The sequence below is a fragment of the Crocodylus siamensis genome, chromosome 3 (assembly GCF_052110815.1).
Source record: "Crocodylus siamensis isolate JL-2025a chromosome 3, ASM5211081v1, whole genome shotgun sequence".
Classification (NCBI taxonomy): domain Eukaryota; kingdom Metazoa; phylum Chordata; order Crocodylia; family Crocodylidae; genus Crocodylus; species Crocodylus siamensis.
Window position 1 is genome coordinate 194,294,628 of NC_143397.1, and position 23,440 is coordinate 194,318,067.

At 41.6% G+C, this 23,440-nt stretch overlaps 1 protein-coding gene across 6 annotated transcripts in view; it reads right to left on the minus strand.

Annotated features, from left to right (window-relative positions):
- ASPH (aspartate beta-hydroxylase) overlaps nt 1-23,440 on the minus strand; it is a 202,911-nt gene that overhangs the window by 148,607 nt on the left and 30,864 nt on the right. For 3 of the 6 annotated variants that reach the window (XM_090040049.1, XM_090040047.1, XM_090040046.1), the window contains exons 2-3: nt 14,789-14,938; nt 12,194-12,262 (exon numbers count right to left, since the gene is read on the minus strand). In XM_090040049.1, coding sequence (XP_089896175.1) covers nt 12,194-12,262; nt 14,789-14,938 — 219 coding nt within the window. Of the gene's footprint in view, nt 1-1,823; nt 2,473-12,193; nt 12,263-14,233; nt 14,279-14,788; nt 14,939-22,322; nt 22,484-23,440 lie in introns of those variants that run through there. The other 3 variants (XM_090040052.1, XM_090040051.1, XM_090040050.1) reach the window with 3 other exon arrangements.

Genomic DNA, 23,440 nt, shown 5'->3' on the forward strand with positions numbered 1-23,440 from the left:
AAATCAGTGTTCACTAAGTCATGAAGAGATATTCTATCACCCCTTCATCAGTGCAGGAAATCCTCATATATAGGACTAGACTCAGTCTGAAACAGGTTCACTCTAGCACGTCTCATACTTCAAATGCTATCTGTTTTCCTGGATCTTTTCCCCAATCAATTAACTTGCATTCCCCAACTTGAATCTATTTGTTATTTCTATCTCTATGTATTATGCATATGTTTTCATTTTATACTTTAGGATTATGCACACTACTATGCTATTGATCCTTTTTTGGACCATTAAGAACTATGTCACAATCAGAACAGCGACTATACAGATCCTCAATGTTACATAGCTTTTTGGTACTAACTATATAACACTTTTTTTTCCATAGACCTCAAAATGCTGCACAAAGAAACTTGCTGTTCCCATTTTTCAAAAAAAGAGATTAGGACACAAAAGTAAATCAAATTAAAGGCACTAAACTTTTGTATCAATGACCATGCTGCACTCTATTAAAAGGTGCCCAAATTAAAGTTAATCTTAATTTTGTTTGCCAAATATTCTATTAAATGTTTACTGAAACTTAAGTAAGAGGAAACCCACAGGTGCAAACTACATGCTCTCCTAGGATTAGAAAATTAATATAATCTAGTTAGTCTAGTAAAACTAGCTCTTTAAAAATATCTTTACAAAATGCTCATGCTACCATGCTCTATAGGATTAGATGGTTCTCTCATGCGGCATTATGTTAATACTTTCTTGACTACACAGAAATGGTAACAAGAATTCCTACAGCATGTCTGATGTGTATGGGTCTCAACCCTGCAAAAAAAAAATCTTGAGTAGTAAAGTTTCTGCAACAAACTTTCTATACCTTTTTCACAATTTTTAAGTTTTTTGGAGAAAAAGTAACCCAAATACACATATCTTAGGTCCAACAAAGTTTGATTTTGAATCAGGTACAAATGTTGTCTGGGTTACAATAGTATTTATGTAGCTTTAAAAACTGCCAAGCCATGCCAATATAAGTCAAAATTGATTTAAAATTAAGTACATGAAGGATCACATGTAATATAATAAAGTTAAAACCCTGGAATGTAAACTTTATAATGGATATTATTACAAAATTAAACATGACTAAAAAAAGAAGATATGAACAAAGTGTTTGTGCTATTTTCAATCTTAAAATACCAAAAGAACTGTCATTTGCACATTAAAATAAGTCAACATACAAACTGACTACCACCAATAGAAATTAGCTTCTCTATGCAACTAACTTCATCATAAGAAAAAATTCACATATGCCAAATGTGTTAGAGAATTTTACACAAAGGATTAACCCTTGTGAAATGTGTGTCAGCTTGTTCAATTTAGTAACAGAAAAAAGACATTAAATCCTATTTTGTATGGATTAATCTTTAATATATTCAGCATTACATAAGAAATACATGTTCACAATTTCCCACTTTCATAGAAGGCCCACTTAAAAAAAAACTTTTGAAAATAAATCAGAACAGCCCTTAGGGTGTAGTATTTTTCTATATAAAAAATAAGACTGAATTTTTTTTTCAAATAAGACAATCAGTGGGAAAAAACATTGACATGCTAGTTCCTGAATACAATAAGTATGTTAACTGATCTAAAAACAATGTTTTTTGTATATTTTGCAAGCACCATTATTAATACAGTGCTTCAAATTAAGCTAGTAAAAAGAATGCATCTGGGAATCAGAAAAATCACAAAATTAATTCTCAAAAACTAAAATTATTCGTATATTATTCCACAAGATAATTTTTTGTATAATAACTATATTAAGGGTTAACACACAAATATATATTTACATAATGCTATCATGCCAGAATATTTTGTAATCAAGCCCATTACAAAATACCTCAATTAATGCTTGTTAGAAAGATAAACATTTATAGGGTTAACAGTATAGTTTACTACAGTTAGTTTGCCAAGTTTAGTGCACGAAATGCACAATTTGAAGCAAAGCCATTCAGAAACCAACTAAACAACTGCAGACACATTTTTAGTCTAGACATAATTACACAATTGTGTACCATTAATTTCCCTGTGAAAACAACTTACTGAAAGGCTTTTCAACTAGTGAAACTAGCTGGTTTTAGTTGATATTTATTGTGTCCATTCTGGGTGTTTTCCCCACTACTATAAAGCCCTGTCATATCAAGACTGACATTTGCATGGACATTTTCAAAAGCTAGTAAAATTAGTCCCTTAGTCACTGGTTCTGTAAATCCAAAATAACACAAGTCTTTTTTCCCTGAACCCCTTCATTCTGTGACGTACCATCAACATCATCTGCAGCTTCGCTCTCTTCTTCTTCTAGTATTTCAAAAGGAGTCAATACATCATAGAGAAATGAGAGGAAGCCATAAAACCAATCAGAACTTTCCTCTGCTAAAATATTAAGGACTTCCTCAAGGGAATCAATATTTTCATTACTGCCATCTTTGGTCAGGCCTACACAAGAATAGAGGAAAGAGAGAAAGAGAAAAAAAGGAGAGCAGTTAGGTGGAAAGAGGAAACTGTAAAAGAAGGATCTATGAAAGATATCTCGCATCACAGACAGCAGTTTTTACAGGAATGCTAATTAGAAGTAGAAAGGTTAAGAAAGTTTCAACCTGCAAAGAAGTAAATTAAAATTTGGACATGTGAAACCTGTAAGTATTTTAGATAGGATAGTAGATTGGGCTCCTCTTTCACTACTTCCTTCCTGGAAACAGATTGAACCTTTATGCTTAGCTTGCCGTTTGCAGCATTTATTGTTAAAGTAGGTTCTGCATCTTAAAAGTCTTCTTTTAATTAGAACAATCAAATTCAATTTTTTAAGGTAGTCAAATTTAGAGGTAAGAGATCAGAACACTGTTTGTTTTAAACAGAGTTGTGCATGTCAAGAAGTTTCTCAGACAGGCAGCTGAAACATAAAATGTCCTTAATTGCTTGTAATTTTAATTTATAATGGGTATCCATTGTTCTGACCGTTTATTAACCCATTTATTTTCACTAGGCAGTGAGGTATTCTTATGTCCCCCTCCAATTTCCTTTATAATTTAATTCTACGAGAAAACACATTTTATAGCCTTAACTTCATGTAGCTACCATTCCAATTTGCTTCAGAGGTCTTAAACGAAGAAGCAAAACACTGACCCACTTAAGTAAAACAAAAAAACCCTATAGTTATTTTAGTGTTGTAGTCTGGATTCAATGTTGTAGTCTGGATTCAATCTATGGAAGGCCTCACCAGAGAAATACAGATGATACAGAGGAATTCCCATCTCAGTGACCCTTCTTGGTAAAATTTTTAGAGGTAAAGAAACAGTGAAAGAAAAAAAAAAGGCGATTATAAAGGGAGGGAGATACAGAAGGACCGAAGAAAGTAATCCTAAAAGCTTTTGGAAAACAAGCTAGAATTCTCTGATATTGTACTGTCAAGAAAGAGGCATATTTTGGGTAACTCCTTCTATAAAACAGGGCACATGAGGAAGCAACAGCATGCATTCTTAGTTTGATATCCTAATTCTGTCAAAGCAGTAGCTTAACTGATGGGGCAAGAGCCAAACAGGCACCAGCCCCAGCCACTGACTTTGAAGGGGCACTAGAATAGTACCCCGTCACGAGTCTTTGCAATAGAAGCCCTGCTCTACCTACCAGCAGTAGCCAAGTGTGGGGACACAGGAGCAGAGGGAGAAGAGAAGGGGTCTGAGACCCCAAAGCAGGTAAGAGTTCCCTTCTCCTAACCTCCCACCCTGCACTCTCCAGTGCTTGGAACCCCCTCCAAGCCAAACCATATGGGAGTTTTGCCCAAGGCACAAAACTCTTAAGTGCGCCTCTATGAAGCACAAAAACCTGAACTGTCAAGAAACACAGACTTACAATCTTTATAAAAATAATCTAAGAGTTGTTCTAATTAAAATTTTCTTGGACTAAAAAAAAAATAAAAAAATAAAAGAATTGGAGCTTTTACTAGAGCACCAGAAAGTAAAGTCAACCAGATACTTCTGTAGGGTAAAGCAACAGGAGTTGTTCTCCATTTTTAGGCAGAAATGTTTTATTTTGGGGAAAACTATGTTAGAGTATTTTGCTGCTTTACTTCTACATAACTTCTAGGTGAGTTTCAGTCAATAAGACCATGATGAGAGTCAGTAGTCCTTGACAAAATAAAGCTAGCACATCAGGAGAAATCAAAATACCAGTCTAGGAAACCATGGACTTCACTAACTAGTGAGCTATATACTGTAAAAGTGTGTTTTTTTCTCATGGTTACATTTTTATATACATTTGTTATCCTAAATGAATAAATAAGGGAAAGTATACCCTCTTCTACAACTGTCTCTTCAAGGAAAAAAAAAGAGAATATTCCCATATGATTTTTCTATACCTGAAAACACAATACTAACAGAAGAATCATGAGGCTTCCCTACACAGCTGAGCTGCAAATAAGTTTGTCAATGGATGCGACCGAGATGGAAAGGATTGTGTTGGCTTACAAAATTAGAATATTGCTCTTTATTCTACTGTGATGGTTCAGATTTACTAACATGGGCAGTGTCCAGATGTGCGTGGGCATGTGTTTCCTTGAGGACAACTAGCAGTGGCGTACCTTGTGCCACCGCTAGTTTTACCTGGGGACCACCCATGCCATGTGCACTCTGGCATGCGGCAAGTTACTCTAGGTCAGGTAAGAGAGGCTGGGGCCAACACTGGGCTAGCCCCAGTAACCTTATCTGGGGTCCTGGTGGCCTCCTGGTTCTGCAGCTGTATCGCTCTAGCCAGCCATGGAGTATGGCTCCAGACAGCCAGGCTCCAGCTCTGAGCAGTGCACGCTGCTGCTGCATGCACCATTCTGCTTCTTTTTCCCCATGGGTTTTCTAGCCCCTGGACATCCAGGGGCCAAAAAAACCCTCTGCGCTGCTCTCTTACAACATGGAGAACAACTGAGCATGTGGTATGTGGCGCTGCAGACCACACAATCGCGCTTATCTGGATGCAGCCACAGTTTCCCCTCATGCCCTCATTTCCCTCACTTTGTATGAAAACAAAATACTCTATGATGACCATAAAACTCAACATTGATAGGATTTTCCTGTAACCTTTAAGTTCCAGAAACTTGATTATATTGCAGTCTTCTAAGAAGGTGTACTTGCAGTGATTCTAAATGAAGTCTTCTTTCTTTCCTAGTCCGACTGGCATTCCTCATTTAGATAGCTGGCTGTTATGCTGGATTTTTCCCCTGAGAATGTTATGTTTAGATCTGCCCCATTAAAAAGTGAGTTACTGAAGGACAACACAAAACATGTCTAAAGCCTTGAAAGTCTAATTTCTAACAAAGAATGTGTGACCAGGCTATAGAGGTAATCGCTCCAAATGACTCCAAAGAGCCACAAAGAAGACTCTCTCACCAATCCATCTGCAGGTATTACAAGGGTGACACTCACTAGAACTTCAAGAACAAGGTTAAATCTTGAGGAATTTCTCAGGGTCTTACTAAACTGCTGTAGAACACAAAAAATACTTTTAAGGTTGCTTATGCAATAGGCATTGCTGAACGCAAAATATGTTCGTGTCTCTGAAGTTCAAATGGAACCAATTCTCTACCTTCAGCTAATGAGAGCAATAAGTTACACCTGTCATGATAAAGGAATTCCCAGAACTACCTTAACTTCTCTCCACAAAACTAATCTCCTTCCAAAGTAACATGGGTACGCAGATGGGGAAGAATCTTTAACCAATGATTGTTCAAAAGCAGCTCAGGAAACTGTTCCACTCCAAAGAAACAGACTGGAAATCACACCACCACTGAGAAACAAAACTGAAAAAAAAAATCTAATGTTCTTTCCCCTTCATAACTATTTATTAAGTCCAGCACAAATATAATGTAAATAAGGTATTTTAAATAAACACAGGTATATAGGAAAACTTCTCATGCAAATTATTATACACATAGTTCAGCCTAAATTAGAGCAACCCTCTTACACTTTCTCATACAGTGCAAGAAACCTAAGACTCCTACAAGTAACATAGACAGCTATTTAAATCATGCAAAAAGTACACGCCATTTGCCAAATCCAATTGATTTATAATGCTAAAAGCACCACTAAAATGTATTAAGTGTGTTTGCTATTTAATTCTGAAACAGCATGCATTTAATACGTACACCTTTGCTAGCACCTACTCAAGCCTGGCTATCCTATAAATCAGAGTGTCTGCAACCACAAGTGAACGATCAAGGGCCGCTGACAGACATGCAGGCCCCCACTCTAACTCATGGTGCTTTATGTAAAGTGCCATGAGTTAGAGTGCCCCCCACCACAACCCAAGCCTTTCACCTGTTGGGGGGGTGGGGAAATAGAGCCTGCCTACAGGAGCCCAAGGAGTCTACCTACAGGAGCCTGAGGAGTTGCCTTTTCCACCCAGCCTCACCCCCTACCACCCGACTTCCCAGCTCCAGGGCTGTCTGCAGGAAGAGAGAAAGGAAAGGGAATGAGCTCCTGGATGGGGTTTGCCCAGCCCGAGCTGGAGGGGAGGACGGGGATGGGGGCGAGGCAGGGAGGCTCTAATCCCACTACACCCTCCCTCCAGCTCAAGTCACACAAACCTCAGCCAGAAGCTCATTCCCCTCCCCACACCCTTGCAAACAGACCCAGATCACGCTACAAATTAATCCTAGAGAACACAAGTTCCCCAAGGTACTCCAAAAGGAGTGCTTTCATCTGATCCCTCATTTGATGAGGATTAAAATTTGTCACACAATCAGCCACTTTAAAAGTGCTCTGCGCCCATGCACATGCATCACAGCATAGCTGTAGAGCACTTTCAGGGGAGCAATAATAAAACAAATGTAAATTCTGTCTGCACCCAAGAAGCTGCTACCACTTCATTGAGCAACCAGTTACACCAGAGGGCAGTTAAGTAGTTTAAGTTAAACACAGCAGGGTTACTTATCTCTGAGGAGTGAAAAAGGTGGCCCAGGTAATCCCACAAGCCCATTCAACTGACCAAACACACTATTCCCAATACCTACACAAACTCCCGAAATGCATCTTAATCTATTTTTAAGACTGGATGTTGAGACCCAAATGATGCTCCCGCTCATAACCATGAAATCCCAATGATTCACCAACTAGCAGTAAGGCCATTAGAAATATTTTTTCTTCTACTAAACATTCTAGGCGCCTTTCAATGGTTAGCAAACACTGAAAACAAAACAAAAAAAAGGCCTTCTAGATACCATTGCCATGAAAGAAGCATATGCTTAGTGACCGACAACTTAAATGTCCATATATTACTTCAGCTTAAGAAATAACTTTCCCCCAAAACAAAAATTAAGAGTTAGCCGTTCATGCAGAATGTTGCTTGAAAAGTATGGAGGTTATTACACAGATGCCCAGGGTAGCATAACTATGGGGGGGAGGGGAAGGAGGCATAAGACCCAACACTAATTAAGAGGGATGCCAGAACAAAGGTAGGGAAGCTCCAGAATGGTTGTCACTACCGGCTGTGGCTGCATAGCCTGGCAGTGCTCTCCACTGCCCTCCCATTAGCAAATTAGAAGTTTTCTACCTTCAACTCAACACGCACTCAACAGTGTCTGCAGAGAGTGAGAGAGATGGCCGGTAAGAGGCTAAACGCCTTAGCTGAGGGACATTTTCCCCGTAGCTGCCGGGACCCTAAAGACCCCCAGCTCTTCTGCCCTCTCCATACTGCAAAAGTCCACAGCTCTGAGACCCCAGACCCCCCTTGCCTCCACCCCCTGGGACACAGATGAAAACTCAAAGCCAGAGCCCACAGTTGCTCAGGGCACACACCCTATTAGAGATGCCTCTGGATGCCTAATCTTGTTCCCATTGAAGTCAATGCTCAAATTTCTGTTAACTTCAATGGGAGAAAGAAAAGACCAAAAAACAGTCCAAAAAACTGAAATTGATAGCCGTTCTCCACTTAACACAGTTTGTTGAAACACTGCAGAAAATATGGTATGTTAAATCATTAATTTTTATATGTTAACATCCTGAAAATCCACACTATTTCTAAAATTGAAATTTGTATTTATAATTATTTTTATAATTAGAACAAAACATTAATTTATTTTTTAGATATAGATCCTGCCCTATCCAAAAGGGAGATATTATTTATGGTGCTACAAATAGAAGATCTGAATGTTGGAGATTTTAAAGTACAGTAGTATCTCTCTAGCTTTAAAAACTAGCTAAAGAAAAGAAAAAAAAAGTGAATGATAATTTATTAGGATTAAACAGTAAAGTTCTCATTCCTGACAAAGCATTAAATAAGCACCAAAAGTCTTTTAATAATGTACTCCCATTAAAATCAATGTCCTTTAGCATCAATTTTTTAACATCAGCATAAAAATAGTATCTTTTTCTAACAGAAGTCATTCAAAATGCATTCTAAGCACACAAATATTTAGAAAGTTAAGTTCCAAGAGATGAGGATTGCAGCCTTTATAGCATATTTTCCTTTTTTTAATGATTTATTTAATTGCAAATTCCTCAGGAGAAAGTCACATCTTCTAATTTTTGCAGACTATGCTGAATACATATAATATTATACAGTTAACAGTGTTATATAAATTATACCAGGGTGTCAAACAATACAACCTGTGGGCTCCATCCAGCCCACAGAGCCATTTTATCTGGTTCACTGGGGATACAGGAAGTTACAGTCATGGCTAGAGGGCCTACCACAAAATTCAGGACCTCTGGGACCTGCCAGACACGCTATCAACGGCAGGGAGGAGAGCAAGAGCTGTGCTGACAGCCCAGCCGCTTGACCCTGCCACTGCTCCCAAACCAGTCACTGTTGTAGCCTCTGGCCCTGCAGATACAGTCCAGGAGCAGCACCCTATGGTCCAGATCTGACCCAGGGTGAGTCTGACACTTTTGAATTACACTACACAGTTAGAACCAGCAGCTTGCTTGGTTTTTCCTGTTGTGTTTTTTTTATTTTGTTTTTTTAGCTGAAACTAAATTAAATTATGGATTAATCACCTGAAAAGATTTTTATTGATCAAATGCTTGCAGTGGTCTGCACCAAAAATGTTTTTAAAACCAGTTAGGTATTTTTTCCCTGTTTTACAGAATGTATGAAAAAGCCAAATCTTAAAACAATAGTTTTGAAGTATGGTAGCTCCTTAATGTGTGACCTTTTATGTCACATTTGCGGAAACATGTATTTCAATACATGGGAAGGCAAATTTATTATAGAAACATGGTCAGAGTACTGGCAGAATACCCAATCATATCAAGTTCCATATAATCAAAGATGTAACAAAGAGCAGTACATATTTTTGACTACCAGCTCTGCAGTCACAAAGACTGACATGAAATACAACAGTATGAAAACTATCTATTCCTTCCTATACAGCACCAAGAAGGTACAGGTTTGAAGAAGAATTACAGGAGAAAAGATCATGATAATTTATTCTGAGTTAACTTTTGCACTTCTTGTCTTAAACATGTATTTCAGTGTTAGCTCTCAATTTACAGCTCTAATGTGACAGACCACTAGAGACAAGATTAGAATACTTCTTGCTCTACCTGACATTCAGCATCACGAATGCAACTGTAATCTCAGTTCTTCACATACATAGCAGCACATATATACTATAAACAAGCAAACTGAAAAACAAAGCTACCTGCCTACCTCTTCAGATGAACAGAAATGGGGGAAGACAGCATTAAACAGACATTTAAAGAGCATGCACACTGACCTGATACCACAGTAAAATATAGTATCAACATGCAATGTCTTGCATTACTGCACCATTAAGATGCAACTCTGGACACTGCACAGATATGATTTGGTGTTTTTTTCATCTCCATTTGATGACTTTGAACAATTGATAATGCAAAGCTGGAAAGTCCCCAGTTAAGAACACCTAAAATTATTTTCCCTCCATAGAATCATAGAAGTAGGGTCGGAAGGGACCTTATAGATCTTCAAGTCCGACCCCCTGCCAGGGCAGGAGAAAAAAGTGGGCTCAAATGATCCCAGTTAGGTAGGCATCAAGCCTCCTCTTAAAGACCCCCAGGGTAGAAGCCAGCACCACTTCCCTCCAATTTCAGCTGCAAGTCACCTTTTTATTAATAACACTGCTTCTCATTCCCCTCAACTCGGCTTTTCTTTACAAAATAAAAAAAGAGAGAAGTCAATAAGGACCAGCACTATATTAGCAGGAAGGGAGTTATAAGAGAGATTAACACAGTTTACCCCTGAGAGCTGCCCAAGCTCTTTAATGTTTTGGGCTTTTTTAAGTTAATATATATTCCTAGGATCCCAAGTGGGTTCACCTGAACAAATCCAAAGAATGAAAAAGGCAAAGCCCACTATGAATTTAAATTTCAGCTATTTAAGAAGCATCTGTCCAAAGGCTGAACAAAAAGTGCTCAAGATGGCACTCTCACCTTGGTAGTTAACTGCTGTACCCAGATCTGTGGGTATCTTAAAAGTAAAGATAAAAAGTATCTTAAAATTTACATTTAAGAAATGTCTCCCTTAAGATTCCAAGCAAGGAAAAAGGATGTTACTCTTCAGGAACAAAAGTAATAAGAGTTGGTAGTCTGCAAAGGATGCCTCAGTCATCCCTTATATTACAAAGGGAAATGAAGCAGAACATTGAAGGGCCAAAAAAAGGCAGAGGGAAGCAGAAAATAAAATGTAAAGAATATATTTAACATGTAGAAAAACATTTATATAAAGATTAGTGAATTGCCTGTCACAAATGACAGGTGGAGAACGTGGATGGGGACAGAACTGTCACTGCTCCATCTCCAGCCCCATACACCTCACCACCCCCTAACATCTGGCCCCATGAGGCCCCCACCCTCTGCCACTCCCAGTGCAGTCCCATGCACCCCTCCACCCCCTGCAGCTCCCAGGAACGGGTGGCGGAAGCTTGCACACTGTGGTGGCCACCAACACCCAGTAACCCGCACTGCCGCCAGTCCATGTCCTTCTGCAAGCATATCCCCCTGTTCCCTGCCGCCCCTCCCTCCCCACCACCTCCCACTCTTTGCTGTTGCTGGGGCTGGGCTGCGGTGGCTGGGGGGTGCTGCCACCGGAACTCCCCTCCCAATTCCCTGTCTTGCTCTCCTTTCTCCCTCCTCTTCCTCCTCTCTTCCATGCTGCCTCCCCTCCCTGCCAAGGGGAAGGCAGGGACAAAGCGCCATTACCCACCATCCCACATTGCTGCTGCCTCGCAGGAGCAGGGGGGCGGAAGCTTGCCCCACCATCCCAGCCACCAGCACTCTGCACTGCTGACACATCCAAGGGTGGTCTGCCCCCCCAGTCCTGCTCCTTGGAGGTGGTGGCAGTTCAGGGCGCTGGCGATGCAGTGCTGGCCTTGCCCACTCGCTCCATCCCCTCTGTCATTGCAGCATTCCATCATGCTAGCCTGTCCCCACCATACCCTTGGACAAATGGGGCTGGGGGGGTGGGAATTGAGGCCACCCCTTGGATGCAGCAGTGAGGCCAGACTGGGGGGGAGGAGGGGCTGATGCCAGCACTGTCCCACCAGCACCCTGCACCACCGCTGCCTTCAAGGAGGAGGGCTGGTGGGGGTGCCAATCTGTCCCTGCTGACCCCCTCTGCCTCCAAGGAACGGGGGTGGGGGGAAGGGAGGGGCATGAGGCCAGCCCTGTCCCACCCCACTCTAGCCCCTCAGTCCCCATTGTCATGGCGGCACTCCACCGTGTCTGTCGGTCTGTGCAGACCATTCTGACTGGTTGTTTCAGTCAGCATTATATTGGCTGCCGAGACAACAAATTAGAGTGCTCACAAAGAGTTATGAACAGACAGACAGACAGAGACAAAGGCTTTTATTATATTAGAATTTAATTATTTCTACCACAACCTCATTTACAATTGACCTGGCATGTTTTTTTGAACTATGCTCCAATATTGTAAACACCTTATGAAATGACCCACCTTACCCAAAGAAATTTTTAAAGATGCATTCTAGGTACAGTTAATAAGTGCATGTTACGTCGAGTACTAAATAATTCCACCTACCTTGCAACAGTACTTGCAGTTTTCACGCAAAGAATTCCATGTTTAGGGCATTTCCTTACCTTCTGATTTAATCATTTAATACTATATGACAAATTAAGGAACCTGAAGCATAAAAACTGTTACATGGATTTTTCAAAATGTGTTTTGTACTTGCCTAACAAAACTTTTGCATCTTCCACATCAAAATCTCCATCTCCATCTGCATCATATATCCCAAGCTTGCCTAAAAACACACAAGAGTAGTAGAAAGAAAAGAATTTTAAAAAATGCTTTCATTTTTATGTACTCAATATGCAATATATGTAGTTTTAAATTACTCCATCTTCATTATTTAACATAATTTTAGGTCATTTAGAATACCTTAAAAGACATTCCTAGTTCAGTTACAAGTTGTCTAAATATCAAGTGTACTTAAATGTAGGCAGACTTCTTTCAGTGAACAATTTATTTATTCTTTCCAAAACACAGAAAGCAAGTACAGGCAGTCCTCGATTTACAATGTTTCGAGTTACAACATTTCGCATTTAGGTTGTCTATAAATTAACACCCTGTTTCAACTTTCTGATGGCAGTTTTGACTTTACAATGCTTGATCTGATACGATGCCATGGCAGTGAACATGTTCACTGCATCACCCATCTCCCTGGAAAACATCTGTTCAAGCTTCCTTGGATGCTTTCTTTAAGAAAGCAGCCAAGACTCCAGAAAAACCTGCAACTAAGACTCCTGAGAAGTCTCCAGCCACAAGCCCTTCAAAAAGACCAACCAAGTGCCCTTCAAAAAGTCCAGCAAAGTCACCTCAAAGAAGTCCTTCTAAATCAATGTGATTTCTAATTACAATATAAATACATTAATGCAGCTATATTACTCATCTATAATTGACTGAGTACAAATTTATGGGTTATTTTTTGTGAAAATAAGGTATTGGGCCTTGGTTCAAGAACCAAACCCCATTTATAACATTGTTTCTTATGGGAAAAATCAGTTCCAAGTTACATTTCGACTTAAGATGCAGTTTTCAGGAACCAATTGTGTCATAAGTTCGAGGACTGCCTGTACACACTTCAATATGCAACTACTTTTTAATCTGAGTTCAATGTACTCAGATAAACTAGCTGTACAATAAGCAAACAAATGATCACCAAATGCTTTCAGTTTTCATAGTGTACCATTGTAAATACTTTTCTGTCACAAAAAATGACACCTATGCTCTGGATACGTGGAACAGAAGAAACGTGTTTCCCAGAAATGGCATAAAAACATATACTAAACCTCATGTAAGCATTGGTGAATCTAAACATCTATTACTAACCACGGCAAGAATTGCCAAAAGCAAAGCTATTTTTACACAGTAAAATCTGGACAGGCACCCAAAACATTTGATATCTTGTTTATCATTTACTTCTGTTACAGTTGCTCTACTAGCCCTAAAAGGAATCCTGTCCCACCAGCACCCTGCACCACCGTCACAAGAATACATACTGTTTCTTACAACAGCTAATGTAACAAAGAACTATAGCATCTATAATTTGCTGTACCCTGGAATCGCAAAATGAACTAGCAGGCTTTTAAATTAGTTTTTGATATAACTCAAGATCCGGGCAAAAGCAAGCCTGCCTCTGAACATTATAGAATCAGGTACAAGAACTGCGTAACCTTGAGGTTCCTACAGTTGTAACCATATCATATGATCACTTATTGTGGAGGCAGGAACTTCAGTGGCACAACAGCCATATAACAATTACTGCCATTTTTTTGGTGGTGGGATGGATTTTTAAAGATTAACCACTTAATTGTTCCTTTCAGAATATGACTCTTATGGAAAAGCTTTTTTGTGTGTTGACATAATTACAGTTTAGAAAGTTTGGTAGAAGCAGAATTCCAGGGACAGGTCCAAAATGTGTAATAAGCCATTACCATTGTGCTAAAGCAATACAATCTATGGAATTGTTGTTAACTTTGAGGCTACAGTTAAACAGAGCACATAATTTTACTATTCAGCCAACAAGAAGAATTGCATCGTCTGAAAGAACACAAAGATAAGTTAGGAATAAGCAATGGCTGAGTCTTTCATGCCACCTGCAGAAGAATGGTAACTATTTTATCATCACTTAAAAAAAGTAAAGAAGAATTAAATTAGCATATTATTTTAATCCCAAACAGAGTACAAGAATTTTGTTTTCCCAGTATCCTACCTTGAAGTACCTCTGATAAGTTATAACGGAAGTCCTTTGCTTTGGCTGCATGCATAGTAAAAATATAAAAACCATTATTTGCATCAACAGAGCCTGATCAGATTTTAATTCAGATCTTTTACATATCAAAGATTGCTAATAAAAATGCTTTGTTACAATCTGTTTTTAATGTCAAGCAAACTACAGCACAGTGGACACAAAGCACTGAGATTTACACTTGAGGTCTCCATTCTTCTGGACTTCTCAACTCTTAATAAATATGTAAAGTTTGAATGTCAGAATTTTCCTCTACAAGAATTTTAAGACTAATATACATCAAAATATTAAAATGCATCCTTCCATGCACAGATACCATTCAGCATCTACAACAGCTAAAAATAAGCTACTGCACTTGCAAGGGAGCAGTAACTAATTTTCCAGAGCAGTGACATTTTACCTATAAAAATATGACAAAAGAATTAATTCTACTTTCTGAAACTGAAAAGGCTTATGTTCTATGAATGATGACAGAAATGACGTATTTTTAATGTACTAAATTATTATTAAATTTCTTACCTAGAACTTCTTCATAGTCTATAAGTTCGAACCAAACAACTGCTACTGATGTCCATACTCCAAGCAAAGCAATTACCATAAACCAGGTGAAAAATGAGCTTCCGGACAGGCCTTCTTTCTTTCCATTCTTACTCCCCCCATGTTTTGTTTCTGTTTTAAAAAAAATAGAAAAAGAAAAGAAAGAACAGTTCATATACTGTATTACTATTAGAAGATAAATATTTACATATTAGCAAATTGCCCAACATAAATGATGGGAGGGGGAGAACAGAGCGCTGCCTCCCAGCATCTCAGGGTGCCACTGCTCCACCTCCAACACCATGCATCCCCCACACCCTTCACCTGCCCCTATTGTCAGGCTTTGTGCATCACTGCATGGTCCCCTCCATGTCCAGCCCCATGGGCCCCCCCACAACCTTTGCTGCTCCACCCGACGCCACTGCCAGCTCCCAGGAACAGGGAGGAGGGGAGTTTGCACCTGGCCACTGACACTCAGTGCCCTGCCCTGCTGTCGGTCCGTGTCCGGCCATATGCAACATTTCCCCCTCCTCCCTCTCCACCACCTCTCCCTCTGCCAGGTGCTAGCCTCGACCCCCCCTCCGTCCCCTGTCAAGGCAGTGCTCCGTCATGCCAGTCCGTCCCTGCCATCCTGTGTGCCCCTCTGCCAGGGCGGAGCACCACCATGGCAGCAGGTACAAAGCTGGCCAGAGCCACCGCCGCCTCCAAGAAGCAGGGCCAAGGGTGAGAGGGCAAGGTCACCCCTTGGATGCAGCGGCAAGGCCAGAAAGGGCGGGGTGAAGCCAGCGGCGTGGCGGGGGGGCCAGGCCAGCACCACATGCCATCACCACCCCCCAAGGAGCAGGGCTGGGGGGGGTGGGGGAGGCCAACACCGCTGGCCTTGCCTCCCTCTACTCTGTCCCCTCTGTCATGGTGGCACTCCATTGTGCCAGTCTGTCTCTGCCATCCCCCCTCTACCTACAAAGAGCAGGGCCAGGAGGTGCGAGTGGGGGGCGGGGGGCAAGGCCAGCACTGATGAACTCACCCCCCTGCTCCAGTCCCTCAGTCCCCACTGTCATGGCAGCAGTCCACCATGTGAGCATGCATGCGTGTGTATGCACATGTGTGCGTGTATGCAGAGCACTCTGATTGGTTGTTTCAGTCAGCACTGTGACTGGCTGCCAAGACAAACAATCACAGTGCTCATAAAGCGTTATGGACAGACAGACAAAAGATTTTATTATATTAGAACAATTAAGTGTGCATACTTACAGACTGTAAATAAAGTATGCTATAAAAGTATCCTACAAAACAATGTTTTAGTGATACAATGTGCTCAAATAACTTTGTAAATTACTTCCGGTACTGTCAATTATTTAAAAAAAAAAGGTATGATTATAAAAAGGACAAGATTTGTCTATACCAGTAATTCTCAATCAAGGAGCCATGAGATCCATGCCACCCCTATTCCTAGTGGAAACTGCCACACTGCATGCCTCTCTAGGAGACGCAGTGTAGGGCTGGGCCAGGAACTGGCTGCAGTATAAACCAATGCATTCCTAGGGACAAGATTTTGCTGTCTTTAGGACCCCGGGGCTGGCTACAGTTATGACAAATATAGGCATAGTCAAGTAGATGGCAAGGAGGATTTGCACCTTATAGACTAACACAAGTAGATGCTATATATGTATATACATAATGCAGGTTTCTGTGACCTGAAGTTCACTTGCAGATGTGGTGAAAGGACATGCACAAAGCTGTGTATAAAAAGTAAGAGTCAAGCAAGAGCTCTCAGCTAGAAGCCAGCCTCAACTCCCCACTCTCTCCCCTCCCACTCCTGCACCATTTAAGTAAGATGGACTCTGAAGCTTGGTCTGTGTGCCTCATAATACCTTGCTTCAAAGTATTACTTTGGGGATGAATACATTAAAGATTAAAGGGGTATTCAGATCCCATGGGCTGAAGATAACAGAATAATATAAAAGATAGTAGTATCTTTCCAAAGCAATTATTCTCAACCAGAGTTGTGCCAATCTGAAGTATCTTCCTGTTTATAATATCATAAACACAGTTTAATATTCATGCATGTTTTTCCTAGTTTGTTTTTAAACATGTGTTTCTAATCAAGTTAATTTTATACACTTTTTTAAAAAAAAGTAAAAAAATAGGTGCCATTAACTTCAGGAAAGATATGGAGGGGTGCCTGGAATCTTTAAAAGGCTGAAAACCACTGGTCTGCAAGTGCAAGAATGAAACTTGATTGAAAAGCTGTCTTCACCTGAAAACCAGCATAAATACCATTTAACACCTTCTACTTCACCTGAGTTAGTTGCATTGTTTCCTAGGTTTTCTCTAGAGAATGCAACAACCAGGTCAAATGATCTAAGAGGTATTAAATCCTTTTTTTGCTTGAAGGGAGGAAAAGAAAAAGTCAGTTAATCTTAATTGTGACAATTTTACAACAATAATTGTGAACTGGTTCCCAATGAAACAATTCAGTTGTTATATTTATCCTCTCCCTGAGTTAGCTCAGGCAAATTTAAATAAAAGCCCTAAGACCACAAGCACTGGCTGCCTTTGTAAAATGGGCACAAGAGAAGGAACACATGGGCTAGGGACAGGCATTACACATAAAAACATTGGAATGATGAGAAACTGGTTTAAAGCTGTAACAGAACACATGTTCAGTGCACATAAACTGGTCTGATAATGGTTGAAACCTGTTTGAGATACTACATTCAACCAAGTTTATCAGACTTAAATGATTTGGGTCAAACAGGTTTCTGCAAAGTCTGTCCCAGACCCCCTTCCTGGTTTAAGTTAAATCAGAGTCCCCCAACAGCCCAGATGCTTTGCTGGGCAGGACTCTGCTCTCTGCTCCAGCCCAGCAGGCCTGGCCCCTCCCATCTGCTCCCTGGCTGCAGCTCCGGCAGAGACTGCATGTACAAGGCCTGGCTTCCTCCTGCTCCCCCCACCCTTCAAGCAGGGATTCCTTCCCACCTCCTCCTCCCCCCCCCTCCACAGATACCTGTCAGCATTAACTAGCACACCACATGCTGGCTACCTCTGTGCTGTGGGAGATGGGACAAAGAACAGTGTCTTTGGACTCTTTGGAGCTAATAAACAGATAGCTGGTAATGTCCCTCCTTCCTTGGAAAAAGTTGTTTAAGAGCTTGAACTAATGGAGATCCTTTTGTTTTGTTGATGGGGTGATAAATACTGTGTAAACCACTGCTGGTTCCCTTGCTGACCTGCCTACTATGTCCTCAGCCAGTTATTTTTTATAGCAATTTGGAACCATTGCCAGTGTCTACCACCTCCCCACAACTTGCTCACAAAGGAAACAACAGCCAAGTTGGTGTCCCGTTCTGGCCTCCACCCCCCTAGTTTTACTGTACCTACAAAAACCCTAGTTTTATTATACCTACAGGAGGGAGCTTGAGAGCACAAGGGGGATATTCTAATATTATAAAAGCCTAAGTCTGTCTGTCTGTCTGTAATGCTTTATTCGCGCTGATTGGAGACAAACAGCCAATCAGAGCGTGAAGAAGCGTTCTGACAGAAGGCAGCCCGCTGCTGTGATGGTGGGGACAAGGAGACGAGGCAGAGCTGGCCTTGCTTCCCCCAACCATTGCAGGTAATGCGGGGAGGAAGGGGTCGTGGACCCACCCCCAAAGTGGTGGAGGGGGAGTAGGCCCGAGCAGAGGAAAAGCCAGTCCACAGCAGCTGCTGGGGGATGGAAAGAGCAGGCCTCCTCCCCCCTGGGCCCACTCCTCCCCCACGCCCTCCCCTGCATTGGCCTCAAGCCCACTTCTTCTGTCCCCAGGTGGGCCAAACCAGGGGGCGGGGGGGGAAGCGAGAATGAACTGGGGGAAAAGCCAGCCCGCTGCAGCAGTGGCAGGGGGGAAATGGGGGACAGTGGGCCTGGCGCGGCCCAGCCCAACATGGCAGCTGCAATAGGAGGGGAGGAGCAAGCCTCCTCCCACTGCCAGGCCCACATTCACTTCTCCCCCACCCCCGCATCAGTCCCAGGCTTGCTCCTCCAGTTCCCTGCCACCGCCAGGTCAGCCCAGGCCTGCTGCTCCCCACCCCAGCTGCAGAGGCCTGGATTCCCTGCAGGTAATGCAGGGTGGAGGAGCAGGCCTGGACCCAACACAAGGAGAGGAAGCAGGTGGGCCTGGGTGGGAGAAAAGACAGTTCACCGCACCGGGGGGGGGACAGCAGGCCCAGCCTGACACGGTTGCAGCAGCAGCTTGGGGAGGGAAGGAGCAGGCCTCCTTCCCCCCACAGCCCTCAAGCCCGGGCCCACTCTTTCCACACCCCTCTCCCCTGCACTGGCTCTGCCCCTCCCATCCCCAAGCTGGCCTGACCGGGGGGGTGGGGAATGAGCCTGAACCAGGGGAAAAGCCAGCCCACCACAGCAGTGGGGGGACAGCGGGCTCAGCCCAGCCCAACACGGCAGCTGCAGGAGGGGAAGAGTGAGCCTCCTCCCCCAACCCCCGTGTTGGCCCCAAGCCCACTCTTCTCATTCCCCCACTGCTGTCAGATCAGCCCAGGCTTGCTGCTCCCCACCTCTGCGGCGGCCCAGCTTCTCCCCACCCTCAGGCCTGGTCCTTCCCCGCACTGGGCCGAGGCCCACTCCTCCCTTCCCCTCTCCACTGTGGCACAGGAGGGGCAGAGCAGGCCCGGACCCCAAGCAGCAAGAAGGAAAGGTGAGTGGGCCCAGATGTGGGGGTGACAGGGCTCTGTCCCTGCCTGCTTCCCCCCCGCCCCGTCATTCTTGATGGGCAATTCGCTAGCGTCAACATAATTATTTAGAGATGAGCAGCAGATTTTCAACTAGGAAGAGAAACATTTTCCAGAAAAGAATATTTAAGTCAAACAGTGTAGCACCTTTGAAAAGTTATTTCAACAAATTTTCTTTAATTAATGGCTCGGTGTTTGAGACAGTCCCAGGAAACTGAGTCAAAGCAAACAGTTCAGGCCAAATCTTCACTGAACTGAAAGTCAAAAATCCTTTATACATTTTCAAATGCATAAGAGGATTTAAACATCACTAATATATATGAGACAACGTATATATGAGACAACGTAATAATGTTTACTTCACATTCTGTTATACACAAAAATCAAATTAAATCAATATATGCTTCCTTATTTAATAGCACCCACAATGACAAAAGATAAATAGACATCAATGCTAAATGATCACCAGAAGAGTATACGTTTTTTGAAATAACAAGACCAGGCCCAAACCCAGCAACAGCATATGAATCAAGGCAGCCTAACTTGCCTTGTGTACAGGAGGGCTGTCAGACTGCTTATCATCAGGATCACAACTGGCTAACTTTGCTGCATTCATTGCTTAATATGAAGAGTACAGACATGTCAAGAAATGCAACTGGCGCGGCTTAACTGTTCTGATGCAATATTACAGGGAAAATGTTTTCTATTTAATATTAGTCGTCACAGCATAGATCAAGAACCAAGGACTAGAACGATTCCTTCAATATTTTAGCACAACAGCTCTCTTCCAATAAGCTTTAGAGACAGTACTTCGTATCCTGATGCCTGAACACAATACAGTTGACTAATTATGTGGGTGTAAAACTGCAACAAGATGACTAAGAAAGTAACAAAAGATAGGAAAATTGTAAGTAAAGGTAAAAATACTGTATGACAATATATGCAAAACATTATTGAACAGAGATTTAAAAAAAGGGGGCTGGTAAAAACAATACCTTTTTGGAATTTAAAAGTTTGGAAATTACAAGATTAAATTTAATATAAATTTACATAAAGGGAATGAAAGTTATGGCACATTACAGGGCTGTTCCTGTAATGGCTGCATATGGTCCTGAAGGGTTATCATGTGGCCCATAGGCTTCTGCCCAGCCTCCACTCCACTCCACTCCACTCCACTCCACTCCACTCCACTCCACTCCACTCCACTCCACTCCACTCCACTCCACTCCTGCTGCAGCAGCCAGGTTGTTTGGGTTCCTCCTCCTTCCTCTGGCTTATACTTCTTGCCTCTCTAATCCTGTGGGCATGGGAGCATAGCAGGAGAGGGTTACAATCCCGTGATGCATGTGCACCACGGAAGGGGCTGGGCTGTTCATGTTACTCATGCATAGCAGGAGCAGTGCAGTGGGTGGCACATGCAGCTGGCAGGGGGGGAAAGAGAGGGGAGTGGGGAGAAGGGCGAGGAGCCGAGATGACTGTGCTGCAAGGAGGGTGGAGTGGTCTGCCCGCGTGATATGCAAGGCTGTGAGGGGAGTAGCCAGGCTGCCCACCCATCTGACCACATGGCATGCAGCCTGTGCAGCTTACAGTCCCCAGGCCTGAGGCCCATGCCGTATGCAGACCTCAGCTTCCTGCCATATGACAGCCCTGCCATATTATACACTAAACCACTATACAATATTACACCTGCATTTTGTTCAGGATTCAACTACTGGATTTATACAATCACGCTATGTTTAGTAAGAGAGGCTTAAATAGGGTTTTAGAGCACTCTATAAAAAGATCATATCAAAGTAAGATTCCACATTGAGTAAAAATCTATTTTATACTCTCATTTCTATTTTATAGTTCTTTTTTCTACCTCACATCATTTAATTGCCTCTGGAGAAAAGACAACATACCGCAAAGTAACAAAACTATGTACAAATAGAATTGCTGCTGTTAAGTCTCCCAGAATCCAATCACAGTACAAACATCATATATTTTTAAGCTCAGATTCCTAAACACTCTCTCCTCAGAAAAGTTTTACTAATAATTTAAATAAATTACCTCCTGTATATAAGTATTTTTTTAAAGCCAGTCTTTACTGATATATTATTCATCCATAGTTTACAAGAGGTGAAACAGGTGTACATTACATGCACATGAACAGACATAGTCAAAGTTAAAAACTAGTAAACTATTAAGAAATATTGACTTTGGGTTTGAACCCTTTCCAAAGAATTAATTCATACTCCAAATCTTTCCTCTGTAGATTATGCCAGCTATGTAAAAAGTAGGTCAGTTTCCATATCTGGTAAGCCTTTGCTTAACCCATCATATGCCTTTTTGCAAATATACAAAATATCTTGAAATGCATCAAACCCTTTCAATAGTCATTTTTAAATACTATATACATGTCTGATTTCTAAGAATAAAGGACACTGCTTGTTGATTCACTTCTGGTTTTAATATTCTGTAATTTGATATTTTTTTCTTCTAAAAGACATGTTTAAAGTCAAACATTTACATAAAAAATAAAAATACCTCCCATTTAACTGCTGTGTCAGGAAACAAAAGCAAAGCTAACGCCTCATTTATTCTGCCATGAAAAACGCTGAAAATTTTCTCTACCCAGGACTCATTTAAACAGCAAGAATAAAAGTAGCTTGTGAGTAAAATCAAGACAAAAAACTGTATCCAAAGCACAAACATGACCCAGTAAACAAACTGTTTTAGAGCGTAAAAACAAACATAGCCAAAACACAACTGTGCTTTCTTAGCTTCTCTCAAAGAATGGAATTAATTATACCTGTATCTTCAGCCATGACATTAGTATCTTTTATCCATGGACAAAATAAGTGTATCAGAGTCCAAAATCAATGTCCAAGCTGGACTCAGGATTGATTTATCCTCACTCTAGCCTTGCAACAGTGACAAAAAAGTTTTGTAAAGCTAACTCAGCTAGAACCAGAAATTGGACCCGACTGCAAGTCTTCTCCAAAGCTATTTTTAGAGCAGCCATCCTCACAAGCCAAACATTTTAAGCACTCATATGGAAATATAGTGCTGACGACAACCAAATATACCCCCTCCTCTTAACATGGCATCCTGGGTAGTTGGTCCTTTCTCCTCCCTTTATTCCCTACATGCCGAACATACCAGGGAAATGAAACAGAACAAATTGAGTTGCAGTATTTTTGTTGCGAGATATGCCTCAATGCCCAAGTTCTAAGGGCATTAAATCTATTAGTATTAACTGAACAAAAGTCTGGACACCAAGCTCGTTCTGTATAGAGCTGGCTCTTACCAAAAAAAACTTGCCCTTTTTTGGTACGTACCCTCAGACTTTTCCTAGTATCCTTCATGGCTAGTTTGTTTTAAAGTTGTTCTTACCTACAACATGGATAAGAACAGTTAAGTAATCAAAAATAAAACCCATCCAACACAAACTTTACTTGCATGAAGTCTGAAACGTATCTAGGAATAAGTTTGTGCACACTCCCTAAAAAGAAATTTCAGATCAAATTTTCTCTCTTAAGCAGTACCTTGTCTTCAACTCTAGCATATTTAAATGAGGGAAGGACTATGGCAATCTTTTGCAAGAGCAAGAATATACCTTGATTTCTCAGTCCCAAAATGAAGTATCAGAATAGGCCAGAACAACCACAAATGTGCCAAGCAAAATCCCTCTCTTAATTCTGAAGGCCTAAGTTTCACCTTCATCATTTTAAAACCAGACAAAGTGGTGACCTGTACTCTTTGTGGTTTTATTAAAGGTTAAAAATAATAGATTTTACAGGGTATTACTGGGCTGACCCTGGGCCACAGCACAAGAGACACAGCTTCCTCCTCCACCCAGGAATAACACTAGCAGTGCATAAACCTTGTCCCCACCCACCCCCAGCAGCGCACAAGCCCCACCCCAAG